This window comes from Pseudonaja textilis, chromosome 5, assembly GCF_049901715.1.
Source record: "Pseudonaja textilis isolate UNSWEBS1 chromosome 5, rPseTex1.2, whole genome shotgun sequence".
In the NCBI taxonomy this organism is placed as follows: Eukaryota; Metazoa; Chordata; class Lepidosauria; order Squamata; family Elapidae; genus Pseudonaja; species Pseudonaja textilis.
The window spans coordinates 20,824,178-20,837,961 of NC_141994.1; the positions used below are offsets into that span (position 1 = coordinate 20,824,178).

At 39.5% G+C, this 13,784-nt stretch overlaps 1 protein-coding gene across 2 annotated transcripts in view; it reads left to right on the forward strand.

The window, feature by feature from the left end:
• The window catches only part of ANO2 (anoctamin 2), a 170,017-nt gene that overhangs the window by 47,489 nt on the left and 108,744 nt on the right, over nucleotides 1-13,784 (forward strand). For both annotated transcript variants that reach the window (XM_087934259.1, XM_026701966.2), the window contains 4 exons: nucleotides 5,521-5,575; nucleotides 7,408-7,459; nucleotides 9,074-9,129; nucleotides 11,507-11,548. In XM_087934259.1, coding sequence (XP_087790385.1) covers nucleotides 5,521-5,575; nucleotides 7,408-7,459; nucleotides 9,074-9,129; nucleotides 11,507-11,548 — 205 coding nt within the window. The remainder of the gene's footprint in view (nucleotides 1-5,520; nucleotides 5,576-7,407; nucleotides 7,460-9,073; nucleotides 9,130-11,506; nucleotides 11,549-13,784) is intronic.

Sequence of the window (13,784 nt, forward strand, 5' to 3'; positions counted from 1 at the left end):
GGCCTTGACCAATTGCTAATGTATGATAAGCTACCAATCAAAGATTGATATAATACCTTATCAAACTTGGGACTTTGAGCATCCATTTTGCAAATATCCTGACTCATTGGAGTCTTTGCAGGCTTACAAAGTTCCATCTTATAATCTATTAGCAATTTAGATATCTTATCCTCCTGAGATATCTTAAAACCTTTCTGTGTTTTCAGTATATTCAAACCTAGATATTTCTTTATCTCCCCTAATTGCTTGATTTTTATTTTTTTAGCTAATGATGCTATTATTTTATTTGCTTCATCATTAGTCTCAGTAATCAAGGCAATATCATCAGTGAACAATAATAATAATGATATTTTACCATTTGTCTCCCTTTTAAATAGACATGGATCGGCTAAACCAGCTTTAAACCCTATATTGTTTAGTTCCTTTACAATATACTGGTTCCATTCATAGCCCGATTGTTTAAGACCATAGAGGCTCTTCTTTAACAACCAACAATCATTATTATTTCTACCTTTAAATCCACTAGGTTTTTTCATATATACAGTATGTCTTAATGGAGCGTGCAAGTAAGCAGTTTCCACATCTAAATGGTTAACTATATATTTCTTGCTTGCTGCCCACACTAAGGCTGCCCTTAATGTTGCTGCTTTAAGACTAGGTGCAAATACCTCATCATAGTCATTTGCACTTTGTCTAAAAACCTTGGGCTACTAATCTTGCCTTATGGATTATATTTCCATCCTTATCAGTTTTTATCTTAAAAATCCATTTGCAGCCAATGGGTTTAATATCTACAGGTAATTTCACATTTTCATATACTTTCATATCCTTCAAGGATTTCAATTCCTTATTCATTGCTGCATACCAACTTTCCTTATCTTTAGAAGGATACCTTTTTATTTCATCCACAGTATATGGAATTCTATTTTCCTGGCACACTGTGTTAGCCTGGTATCTATCAGGCGGTCTAGATATTCGTGTAGTTCTTCTGGGAATTACAGGGCTTGTATGAGGACTTTTTTGAATTACTACCTGGTCATGTTCCTCATCTTGCTCAGCTATTGGTTCTATTTCTTCTTCTATGGGCACAATTTCTTCCTGTATTTCTCTCTTTACTTTATTTTTAAAGTTACAGGGATAATTAATGGGATTTCTATAGGATTCAATAATCACTTCTTTATTGTTATCCTGTTCTAACTTATCCCATCCTACGTACTCTAGAAATTGGGCATTAGCACTACATAACACCTTAGATGTGCCTTTCTCCCAAAATCTATATGCCCTATGGTTAGCTTGGTAACCAACGAAGAAAAATTGTTTAGCTCTGTGTTGCCCTTTACGCCTGAGTTGTGTAGGGATATGCACCCATGCTGGTGCACCAAATGTGTGCAGGTAACTCAGATCAGGCTTCCTGCCATGCCACATGGTGAATGGTATTTCACCAGTAGTTGAGTTAACAACGTTGTTCAATGTGTTATTAGCACACATTGCAGCCTCCCCCCACACAGAATCAGGTAATCCAGAATCAGTTAACATCGTTCTAACCATTGCCTGTAGTGTTTGGCCTCTTCTCTCAATAAATGCGTTGTGTTGTGGTCTGTATGGTGCAGATTTCTTGTGCTCTATTCCAGCTACCTTTAATCTATTCTGGAATTTGCTGTTAACAAATTCCGTACACATTATCTGTCACCAGGGTTATCAGTTGCCGTTTAGTCTTTCTTTCTGCAAACTTTAACCAGTTGAAGAAATGTTGATATGTTTCAGTTTTGCTTTTCATTAGGTAGCAAAACCCATATCTAGAGTAATGGTCCATAATGCTCAGTATATATCGAGCACCCCCCATACTGGGTTTCTTTGGCCCTATAATGTCTGCAAATACTACTTCTAAAGGTTCTTTAGTTTTGAAACCATTTAGCCTATTTGCAGGCAATATTGTACTCTTATCTTCACAGCAGACATTACAACGCAAATATTTATCACAAGGTTTTAACCTTATTCCTTCAGATAACTCTACTGTACGTTTTAGCATCTTAAAATTTACATGCCCCAAACGCCTATGCAATAAATGGATACATTCATTATGAGGCTTTATATTGTTAAATACAGTCTGTGCCTCCCCTTTCTTACTATCATGTAAGACATATAATGTTCCATTTAAAGCTGCAGTTACCCTTTTGTTATCTTTTTCCAGTATGCACTTATTATTCTTAAATGTAACCACATAACCTAGTTTATCTAATACTCTTACAGAAAGTAAGTTCATCTTTAACTGTGGTACATACAACATTTTTATATTCTGGTTTAAACATGGACGGTATGCAATACCTTCACCCTTGGCTTTGAGGTGCCAGCCATTCGCGAGTGATATATGTTGAGAGCTTGTAGACATTTTTATAAACTTTGTCTTATCTCTCGTGATGCAGTGGGATGCACCACTGTCCACCACCCATAAATCACTCTTCACATCACAGTTGCTAAACGTGGCTAGTTCAAAGGATTTCTTTGGCTTTCTTACATTCTGGCTTTTTCCTTTTCTGCAGAATCTTGCCAAATGTCCTCTGCCTCCACAATTAAAACACTTTTTAATTGTGTATGCCGTCGAAGATAAATTCTCTTCTTCCGGGTGCTTTACTTTACAAAGTTGGTTTCTTTCAAGCTTTGAAGATAATTTCTCTTCTTTATTAGGTTTATCTTCTCTCAGCTGGTCACGTTCAAACCTTCTTCTGGCTTCTTCTAATAGCCTGCCGGTAATCTCAGTTACTGATAAACTGTCTTTTGGCAATACCTCTAAAGCAGTCACAAAATCATCATAGCTTCGATCCAAAGAAGACAGTATGATGTATACTTGTTGTAACTCATTAAATATAAGCTCTTTTTCTTGTAATTCTCGAAAAATGCTTTTCATACAGTTTAAATGAGTTAACATGTCTCCATTCTTCTCAAGATGTGTTCTAAACAGCTTCCGTGTAAGATTGATATGAGCTCCTACACTGTCTCGAACATAAATCTTCCTGAGATTCTCCCAGCAGTTTGCAGCAATCTCCTCTCCACAGATATGAATCAGTTGCTGGTCTGAGAGAGTCAGTCCTATGATGCATAAAGCCTGCTCATTCTTTCGTTCATAGTCTTGTATCTTTTTGGCATCCTCTTCAACATTAGGATCTAAGTTAGATACATCTGGTGGGTTTGTTATTATGTCCCACAAACCTTCTCTTCGTAGCAGTAAACTACATTTCATTGACCATGAAACATAGTTTGTTCCATCTAGTCTGGATATCATGGACAGACTTGGCAAATTTACTTGTGCCATTGCTCTTCAGATAAATAACTATTCAACAAACAGTTTGTTTTTACAGTAATGTGTAACTCACCCCAAAACTCTCTCTGCTATAACCTGGTTAGTTAGACTGTGCTCACTGCTGGGCCCATAACCAATGTTAGTGTTTGGGGACAAACCCCCAAGCAGAGTGCACAGCAGCAGTCAAGCCAGGCAGCCAAATGAGAGAGAGGCTGGGCCCAAGAGTATGCACACACTGGAGACAAAAACACTGTTTGTAGTTTTAAATAGTTATTTTATTCATTTAGAGTTTAAGCAGTGTCATTCAGTCCATATGTCAGTAATCCAATATATCCATCCAGTAACCTAGTCCATTAACTAGTCAGTACAATGTCCTTATCTTCTCCTTCCGATACCTTTCTCTCGAAGACAACGCTGAGTATGCACAGGATATCAGCTCACCAAGTAAACAGTCCTTTTGTTCAGTAGAAACGGTATCCAGCACAGTAGCCAACAAGCATACGTCTCATACAGGAGTAAACAGCAGGCAGCAGACAGCAGAGAGACCAGCGACCAGAACAGTAACCAGAGACCAGGAAGTGTTACGTTTCTCTTACTGCCTTATATTGCTGCTTGCAACCGCACCCTTAATTATCTAATTACATTGCAGTTTGGTGCTTAAAGCTACAAACACTTAAACCTAGGTTTATATATTTAGTCACCCAAACCTAGTTGGTGTATCGATATACCCAACACACCTGCCAAGTGTCTGCATTTTGATCACGTGACCATAGAGATGCTGTAACGGTCATAAATGTGAAAATCGGTGATAAGTTAATTTTTTCAGTGCCACTGTAACTTTGGTTACGAAATGAACTGTTGTAAGTCAAGGACTATCTGTAGAAAGAAATTACTTCCCCTTTCATCAAGTCAAGTGTATTTACAATAACGTAATGCCTTCTCTATTATTTCAATCAAAAATCTCTTTAGCCCATATCTCATCTTGTATCTATTAGCAAATAGTAAAGGCTGACAATTCAATCTTATTTAGCAAAAGTTCATTTAAGTTACCAGAAATAATAATTTAGGTGTGTATCGGGGTGGGATTCTACCGGTTCAGATCGGTTCTATAGAACCGGTTGTTATGATTCTGCATAATTCAGAGAACCGGCAAATTGTGCCCTGGCTGACCCCGCCCTCTCTGCCTGCCCCACCCCACCCTGCCCAGTCAGTCCTTATCACTCATGCTAACTGCATTCTTCCCTGCCCAGTCACTCCTTAAGGTATTTCTTTTTTTCCCCTCCTGACGATCAGCTGTTCTTATGATCAGCTGTACCAGGATTCCCCTCTCCGTCTTACTGCTTCGCCCAGGAGGCTTCCCTGAGGCCCAGGTGGTAAAAAATGGAGGGGGGGCAGCTCCCCACCCCCCACTCCATTTTTTGCCTTCCTTGGCCCCAGGGAAGCCTTCTGGGAGCACAAATGCCCCCCCCAGGAGGTTTCCCTGAGGCCCAGAAGGCCCCAAATGGGGGAGAGGTGGCTGCAAAAAAAGGAACAAGAAGCCACACCACCCACTCACATGGCCACACCTACTTAGCCATGCCCTCCTAGCCATGCCCACAGAACCGGTTGTTAAAAAATTGAATCCTACCCCTGGTATCTATGTATAAAACAAATAAAACTGTTTCAAATGTCTACACCGTACCTTGTCATTTTCTCTAGAGACACAGAGGAAGGGGAAAACACCCTCTTCTCATGTTTTATATCTATAAATAAATCTTTTAAACTCTCATTATTAAAACTTAATCAAGGAAAATTCCACTAGGGGCTCCCAAAAATAACAACATATTAAAATGTGTAATCTTTAATCCCTTCAAATGATGTCCCACTAATTAATTTCTTCTCTTCATCCTTCTCAATTTTAATATCACAGTACATGATTTTCTCTAAAAACGCAAGAAAACCCCCTTTTCCCATATTTTATCTATAATCAAATCTTTAAAGCCTTATCGTTCAGACAACCCATTAAAAGTTCAAAGGAATAAAAAAATAAGAATCCAATCCATTTTAACCTTAGCTGAATAAGCCACTTTTGGGGCTTGAAGTAAATCAGGTTTGTTGTTTTGTAATATTAGAACCTGTTTCTTTGGAATAAAAATTATCCTAATGCTGTTCTATAGGGTATTACGCAACCATTTATAATATCACAGAGCTAATTTTTTTTTCTGTTCTTTTCACGTTTCAAGGTACAACATTCAAGATAAAGATACTTTTTTTGACAACGGCACCCGCAGTCGAATTGTAAGTAAACCCACAAGAAAGTTATTGTTGAATTGTGGCTTAGAATGTTTTCTATCACTTTATCTGCAGATAAGAGAAACAAAGAGGATTCATCTTTCAAAATGCTATTTCAAGTGTAGAGGCTCAGAATTTCAGTTAATAGCAATAGCATTTTGACTTATATAGCAATAGCAATAGCATTTAGACTTAAATACCCCTTCACAGTGCTTTTACAGCCCTCTCTAAGCGGTTTACAGGGTCAGCACATTGCCCCCAACAATCTGGGTCCTCATTTGACCCACCTCAGAAGGATGGAAGGCTGAGTCGACCTTGAGCCTAGCGAGATTCAAAACGGCGAATTACAGACCGCTGGCTGTCAGCGGAAATAGCCTGCAGTACTGCACTCTAATCACTGTGCCACCATGGCTCCTATATCCCTTCACAGTGCTTTACAGCTCTCCCTAAGTGGTTTATAGTCAGCATGTTGCCCCCAACAGTCCTCATTTTACTGACCTCAGAAGGTTGGAAGGCCGAGTCAACCTTGAGCCGGTCAGGATCGAACTGCTGGCAGTCGGCCTGCAATACTGCATTCTAACCACTATACCAACACGGCTCTTGTAATATCTGTGTCAGAATAGAATTGGAAGGGACCTTGGAGGTCTTCTAGTCCAACCCCTGCTCAAGCAGGAGATCCTATACCATTTCAGACAAGTGGCTGTCCAATCTCTTCTTTAAAACCTCCAATGATGAATGTCTATAGAGATTCTCAGTCCTCCAGGTCATGGTTGTCCCAAAGGGGCTTTTTCAAGAGGCAACTGGACTTTCTGGTTTTTCTTTGAAGATGTTTCCCTTCTCATCCAAGAAGCTTCTTCTCTTCTTCTCTAAAGAGCTGAAGAAGTTTCTTCTTGAATGAGAAGCAAAACATCTTCAAAGAAAAACCAGAAAGTCCAGTTGCCTCTTGAAAAAGCCCCTTTGGCATGACTTCAATGATGAAGCACCTACAACTTGTGAGGAACGTCTGGCAGAACTTCTCCTGAGGTTCATGGTTTGCTGAACATAATGTCTCCTTCCACGTTGTTCTCTGATATACCTGGAAGTCAGTCATCTCTATGGGTTGACACCCCTCTGGAATATTGTAAAGTTATGCTACCTTTTACAACACAGGAAAGGTTTTTCTACAGTAGAAGGAAAACTTTGTCTTCAAGTTTCCTAAAGATAGGTATGTCAGAGGTGGTATTCAACAGGTTCTGACCAGTTCTGGAGAACCAGTAGTGGAAATCTTGAATAGTACGGAAAATCGGTAGTGGAAATTTTGAGTAGTTGCAAAGTATTTGCAAACATCAAATACTACCTCTGACTGGCCCCGTCCCCATCTATTCTCCGCCTCCCAAGTCCCAGCTCATTGGCTGGCTCTTCTTTGTTGCCTTGCACAGGAGAATGGAGCTGGAAAGCAGGTTAGTGGGGTGGGGAGGGAATGGAGATTTTACAGTATCCTTCCCATGCCACGCCCACCAAGCCACACCCATAGAACTGGTAGTAAAAAAAAATTGAATCCCACCACTGAGGTACATCCTTCTATCCTTCAACCCCTGAATGTTTTTTCTTCTTCAAATTTTGCCTGGTACATTCTTCTTTCTTCCTCTTTTTTTATACCAATTATTACAACTGTGAAAATGCAATAAATAAATAACTCCCTGAATCACAGCATTGTGGCAAAATGGTAGTCAGAATTTGCGCTATTGTGGGGGGAGGTTTGTTTTTAAATGTACATTGACTGATTAGTTTCTACTAAATCATGGGAAATCATTTGTAAGTGATTACTCTTTTTTGTTCTTTTTTTTCTTCAAATATAGGTCCGTGAAATTTTGAAGCGCACATATAGTTCAAAAGCCAAAAACAGCATGGGTAAGAAAAAGCTTGGATCTTAAATAGAGCATTGTGGAACTTCTCAATTATGTTTGTAAGGTCCCAGAAGTTTCCCAGTGCCACGGAGATGCCAAAGAGTGACACTTGAGACGAGGCTTGCAAAAATAACAGCTTTTTAAAAATTATTTGGCCAAAGCAAAAGGTCTGTGTGAATCCTGTGTTCAAAACATAGAGGCAAAATGCATGTAAGGGATAGCCACACCCTGCGAGAGTGGCTCAGAGTATTATACACATTTTACGCTGATAGAAACTATCCAATCAGAGAGAAAGGGTCATTATTAATGTGCCCTCCCCTTCTTTATCCATGGAGCGTTCTTTGTCCGTGCTCTGTCCGTACTTTGCTATTTTACACAGTATCCCTTGAATTCCACACATCTTAAAGTTCCCAAGGTTGAGAAACATTGCTTCTCAACAGGGGTGTTGGAAACAGGGGGCCCGTGATGTGGTTGGATCTAGTCCACAGGACCGTCCTGGAAAATGTAAGCGGTTGTCCTGTATCACTTCGCCCCAGTCTACCCAATGTGAAGAGGAAACATCGGGCCAGCATTGCTTCACACCCAGTCTACCCAATGCAAAGAGGAAACATGCCAGCAGTTTGGGGAGTGACGTCACGCTGGCCACACCCAGTCAGCCACACCCACCTGGCTCCATGAGGTCAACCACAACCCTGATGCAGCCCTCAGTGAAACTGAGTTTTACACCCCTGCTTTATAACATCAACTTGTTATTTTTTTTAAAAAAAACCATATCTTTAGATCAAGGTATATATGTATTTTTTCTCCTGCATTGAAAAGTATAACCCTGGAAATCTGATACATTAACCATCGGAAATGCCAGCCTGATTCAGACATCAGGATGGGGATCTTTGTATAATTTCACTGGCTTTATTTCTTGAATCACTGAAGGGAGGACTTCCATGTTGTAATATCAGCCTGTCTCCTTCTCCAAAGAAGGCTAGCAAAAGGGCTAAGGATGTTTGGCCAATGGAATCATTCCTGGTTTTAGAGGCAGGCAGTCGTAAAACTTGAAAAATAGCCCAAAATGGAATCGTTAGGTATCTTGGAGGATTGAGAACACATTCCTTAAATGACAGTAATGTTGTTTGGATTTTTATGGGCAATATTTGTGGGTTATATTTTAATACCATTCCTTTCGATGAAATGGTAATTTATATATATATATATTCTCATAAAAAAGATTCATGCCTTTTAGTATTCAGTAAATATTTGGCATTTGCATCTGTTTTTAAGTTATGGTGCCTTTTCAATAGCAGCATAACTTCCAATTGCATTCATAAATCTTATTAAAATGAAGAATAAAGATATAATTATAGGTAAAAAGCATCTTGAATATTTGAAAAAAATCAATCAGCTGAATTTAAGTTTGGATTCTAAAACTCAAATGTGGGCTAAAATTTAAAGTTGCATTTCCAGGGACAAAATCTGATTTCCTGCTACCCCAAAATTATAATTTGGAAAATTAATTTCAGCTCTAAATTTAAGATGAAAACACACACACACACACACACACACACACACAAATAATACAAAATAAAACAATACTGATAATATCCTAACTTGTACCCTTTTTTAGGTATTAACACATTAATAGCAAATAATGTTTATGAAGCAGCTTATCCTCTACATGATGTAAGTATACACTTTTAATCCTAATTTTTATAAGGACCAAGTTTAGAATGACAATATCATTGATATTTGTTTCACATTAAATTCAGCATGGTCCCAAATATTATGCTGGGGAACTGTTGTGGTTCACCGGCAGCAGGTCAGGATAGCTGACGTCTTGGAGAGCGAGGACTCAGATGAGGGGCCTGCATGTGAGGCAGGGATGGGGCCAGGACCACCAGGGAGTAGAGTGCTGCCTTCAGAGATTGTGGAGGCTGGCAGCAGTGATGAAGAGGTCCCTGAGGAGCCTGTGCCCAGTGCGCGTGCATGCAGGGCTGCTTGAAGGAAAGAGCAGCTTCAGCAGCACGGGCGACTCAGGAGTAAGGCTGCAAGGTAATGGTCCCTCCCTTAGGAGATAAAAGCCAGCTGAGAAATCAGAGTTCTTTGCAGGAAGCAAAGAAGTTTTTGCACTCAAGCCTTGTGGAGGTTTGGAGTATCTTGGTTGGTGTTTGGAGATTCTTTGTCTTTGAAATATTTCTTAGTAACTTTATCTAGTGTTCTTGGCGTCCTTGCACAATCTTGGCAAGACTCGTTCTTATCAGAGACAATTAGTTTGAAACAGCCGTTCAACTGGGAAGGAATGGAATTCGTAAAGAATCATTAAAAGGTTTTGCTGTTACCTCCGTTTCGTGTTTGTTTCCTTGGAACAAGGTTTGGGTCACAACAGGAACAAAGAAGAGGGGGGGTCAACCTATTTTACAAAGCACCAAAAAGCAAGACAAGAAACAATGGATGGAAACTAACCAAGGAGAGAACCAACTTAGAACTAAGAACATTCCTAATGGTTAGAGCAATCAATCAATAGAATAGCTTGCCTTCAGAAGTTGTGGGTGCTCCATCACTGGAAGCATCGAAAAAAAGAGACTGGACAGTTACTTGTCTGAAATGGTATAGGGAACAGGGGGCTAGATAGGAAGACCTCCAAGGTCCCTTCCAACCCTTTTATTCTATGTTCAGTTTCTCTGGCAAGGCTGACAGGGAGACTAACAATCTATATATCTATATCTATTTATATCTATCTATATATCCATAGCTGTCTGTCTGTCTGTCTGTCTTTCTATCTATCTATCTATCTAGCCATCCATCCATCTATCATCTATCTATCTATCTATCTATCTATCTATCTATCTATCCATCCATCCATCCATCTATCTATCTATCTATCTATCTATCTATCTATCTATCTATCTATCTAAAAGTCAAACACCACTCACTCATCACAAAATCTCCAGAACTATAAAGGCTACAAACTTGAAATTTGACATGTATATTCCTCTTGGCTTCTAGATGCTCACTAAGAAAGGATTTTTTGGAATGACCATCAGAGCATTAGTATTTCTTATACAGTAATTAACATGCTCTGATGCTAAGAAGTTCTACTCCCCCTCCCCACCTGAAAAGAACTCTCTTCCAACTGCCAGTTGCCTCACATTCCGTTACCTCAGTTCAAACTGGCAGAGGTTCCACTCCTTCACTCAGGAGCAGTCTGGGACTCCTTACATTACTAAACATCGGTACCTCACCAAAATGTCTATGTCTTCCACCTATGGAACTGCTTCTGGACTCAAGGCAGTGGGAACGATATTATCTTATGTGCTTCAATCACCGACCACCACTGAGCCAATGGATTGTGAACCGAATTTCTCCTGCACAGCCCGATCACCAAGTTTTGTCGCGAAGCACTGGTAGCCAGCTAGTATCTTTATATAGTACCTTTATATGCTAAGGAAAGGCCTTCAGGATCAAAGTCTTGGCAGAAACTTAAGATTTGCCATCAAATGCTACTTTTTAGACACGAGTCTTCTTTTTCTTCACCCAACAAAGACAGAGCAGAAATAGTCTTTCTTATCATCAGTAATTTGATATGACAGCAACCACTACAGGCTCTATTTATTCAATATGTTCTATAATATATTTCACCTCATTAACACCATCTCCATCCATCCTCCAATTAGATCTACATTTCAGGAAGTCTTCAGGGTAAAGGATGATAACGAAGGCAAGATTAGAAGGTGATAAAATGGAGAAGGATATGGGAAAATCCAGTTATTAATATTGCCTTTGGAAGTTGCTCAAGGAAATCGTGTGCTTTATCGGTAAAATACAGTACTTTGGGGAGTTTAAGAAATCTAGGTCAGCACTTTCATTTTATGAGATAAAGAGAAAAATTACTCTTGATAGCTCAGCTAGTAATGAGAAATATCTGAACTGCAAGCCCGTTATCGGCCTGGATTAATGAGCAGTTTTTATAGACGGTGCTTGGCTTAAAACATTACAATGTACAGTCTTATGTTACTATGAAACGTATATTTTAACATGCATGTCATTGATTTTTTTTCAGGGCGAATATGAAGGTGAAAGTAAGGACATGAATGAAAGGAAGGTAAAATATTTGCAGCTTCATTTGGGTTGGTATGAAAGTTATAACTACAGACAAGTCCTTGCCAATAGGTCTGTCATTAAAAGACTCTTAGACAAACAAGACGCAACCAAAGCTGAATTTCTCCTGATCTTTCACAGCTGTTTTATCTTGATAGAGATTGCACAAAAGGATATTTCACTATTTTGGAGTCAGTGTATCTATCTTCTATATATATAAAAGCAAAATACCCCTCATGCATCATCACATAATCTCCAGAACTGTAAAGCCTACAAACTTGAAATTTGGCACGTATGTTCCTCTTGGCTTCTAGTGCTCACTAAGAAAGGATTTTTCAAAATGACTATCAGAGTATTAGTATTTTGTATATTATTATTATTAACATGCTCTGAGGCTAAGGAGTTCTACTCCCTCTCCCCACCTGAAAAGATGTCTGTTCCAAATGCAAAACACAATCAGAGGAGAGGAGTTTCAGTTTCAGTTTCACAGAAGCAACCAGTACAGAACAGTTGAGCTAAGCCAAGGTTCCTTGCTGTCTCCTTGCTCACACAGCAAATACTATTTTGGTTTCCAAACAGCCCTCAACTCTCCTACATACAGACAGGACGCTAGCCAGATGAATACTGATGGATGCTGGTAGGCAGATGCAGAATTCCCCCCTTTATCTTCCTCCCCAAAAACTAAGCCCTATCACATAGTTTCATAGTGAAGCATGGGTATCAAGCTAATTATAATATAATGCAACAATATAAATCATTGCTGCCAGATCGTTAGCTGGTGTTGGCCTTGCTATGCATTGCATTCTTCCCAAGAACCTAGGCTGTCATAATTTGTTCTCATAGTGTATGTCCAGATCCAAGCAGTTATGGCCCTCTGTAATTTAAAGAAGGAATTTCATCAGTGCAGTTTTTCTAACTGTCATCCAAGATTTTGGTATGACACCCAAGGTGTTGATAATCATTGGAATCACCATAGCTGGTTTATGCCATAATCTTTCCACTTTGATTTTCAGAACTGGATACTATATGATCTTCTCAAATAATTCTTTGTCTTCTAATCTACCATCCCATGGTACATTACTTCATCAACTATCCCCACTTTCTTCTGTTTGTTTTCAACTACTTTTCCAACCATACGTTCCAACCAATTTTTTTATTACTGGCAATGCAAAGATGTGGTAGTGAATAATGTTGCCGAATATGTTATGTCATTCTTTATTCCTAAAGTTTGTGTGAGTTTCATTTAACGTTTTTATTAGTTTATCAAAGTACAAAATACAAAGAAAAAATAGCAGGAAAAAGTTAGAAGAGAAGGAGGGGAAAAGGTGGCATATAGTGTAACAGGAGAAAAAGAAAAAGGCACTGACTTGCACTCTCTTTAGCATAGTGGAAAGTAACAACATTACAACCACAACTTTTTGCCTTTACCCAACAGTATAGACAAGCCATTTCTATAACAATAAGGCTGTCTAGTTTACAAAAACAAAGTCAAAGTTTCATATATCTATTTTTCCCCTTTGTAAGCACAAAATCCAGAAGCAATTTCAAAATAGAAACAGTTTGTGTGGGTTTCGTGAGTGAGCTGAGCATACGATCTAGTGTCTCTTCTGCTTCTATTCACAATCTAGATGGTTTTTCGATTCTGGTCTTGATTGCCTTTGTTCAAATAGCTTGCTCTTGATTTCATTGTTTTGGTGCCTCCATGGCAACTCGGAGCCACTGATTGGTTCAAAATTGAGAAAGGAGTTCGGCAAGGCTGTATACCCATGATGGCAAACCTATGGCATGTGTGCCAGAGGTGGCACAAAAAGCCCTATGGCACGTGTGCCCCAGCTCAGCTCCACCAACCATGCTTGTGCACCTCCCACCGGCCAGCTGGTCTTCGGGTCTTGGGGTGGGACGGGGTGCATGCATGGGAGATGCACGCACATTGAATTTTGGGGAGTTGTGTGTGCACACATGCATTTGTACACACGTATGCGTGCTTTGGGCACTCAGTGCTGAAAAGGTTAGCCACCATTGTTGTATTCTGTCGCTCTGCCTATTTAACTTATATGCAGAGCACATCATGAGGAAGGCAGGACTAGATGAATCACAAGTTGGAATTAAGACTGCCAGAGGAAATATCGACAACTTCAGATATGCAGATGAGGCCACTCTAATGGCAGAAAGTGAAGAGCAACTAACGAGCCTCTTGATACGGGTGAAGGAGGAGAGTTCAAAAATTGGCTTGAAACTCA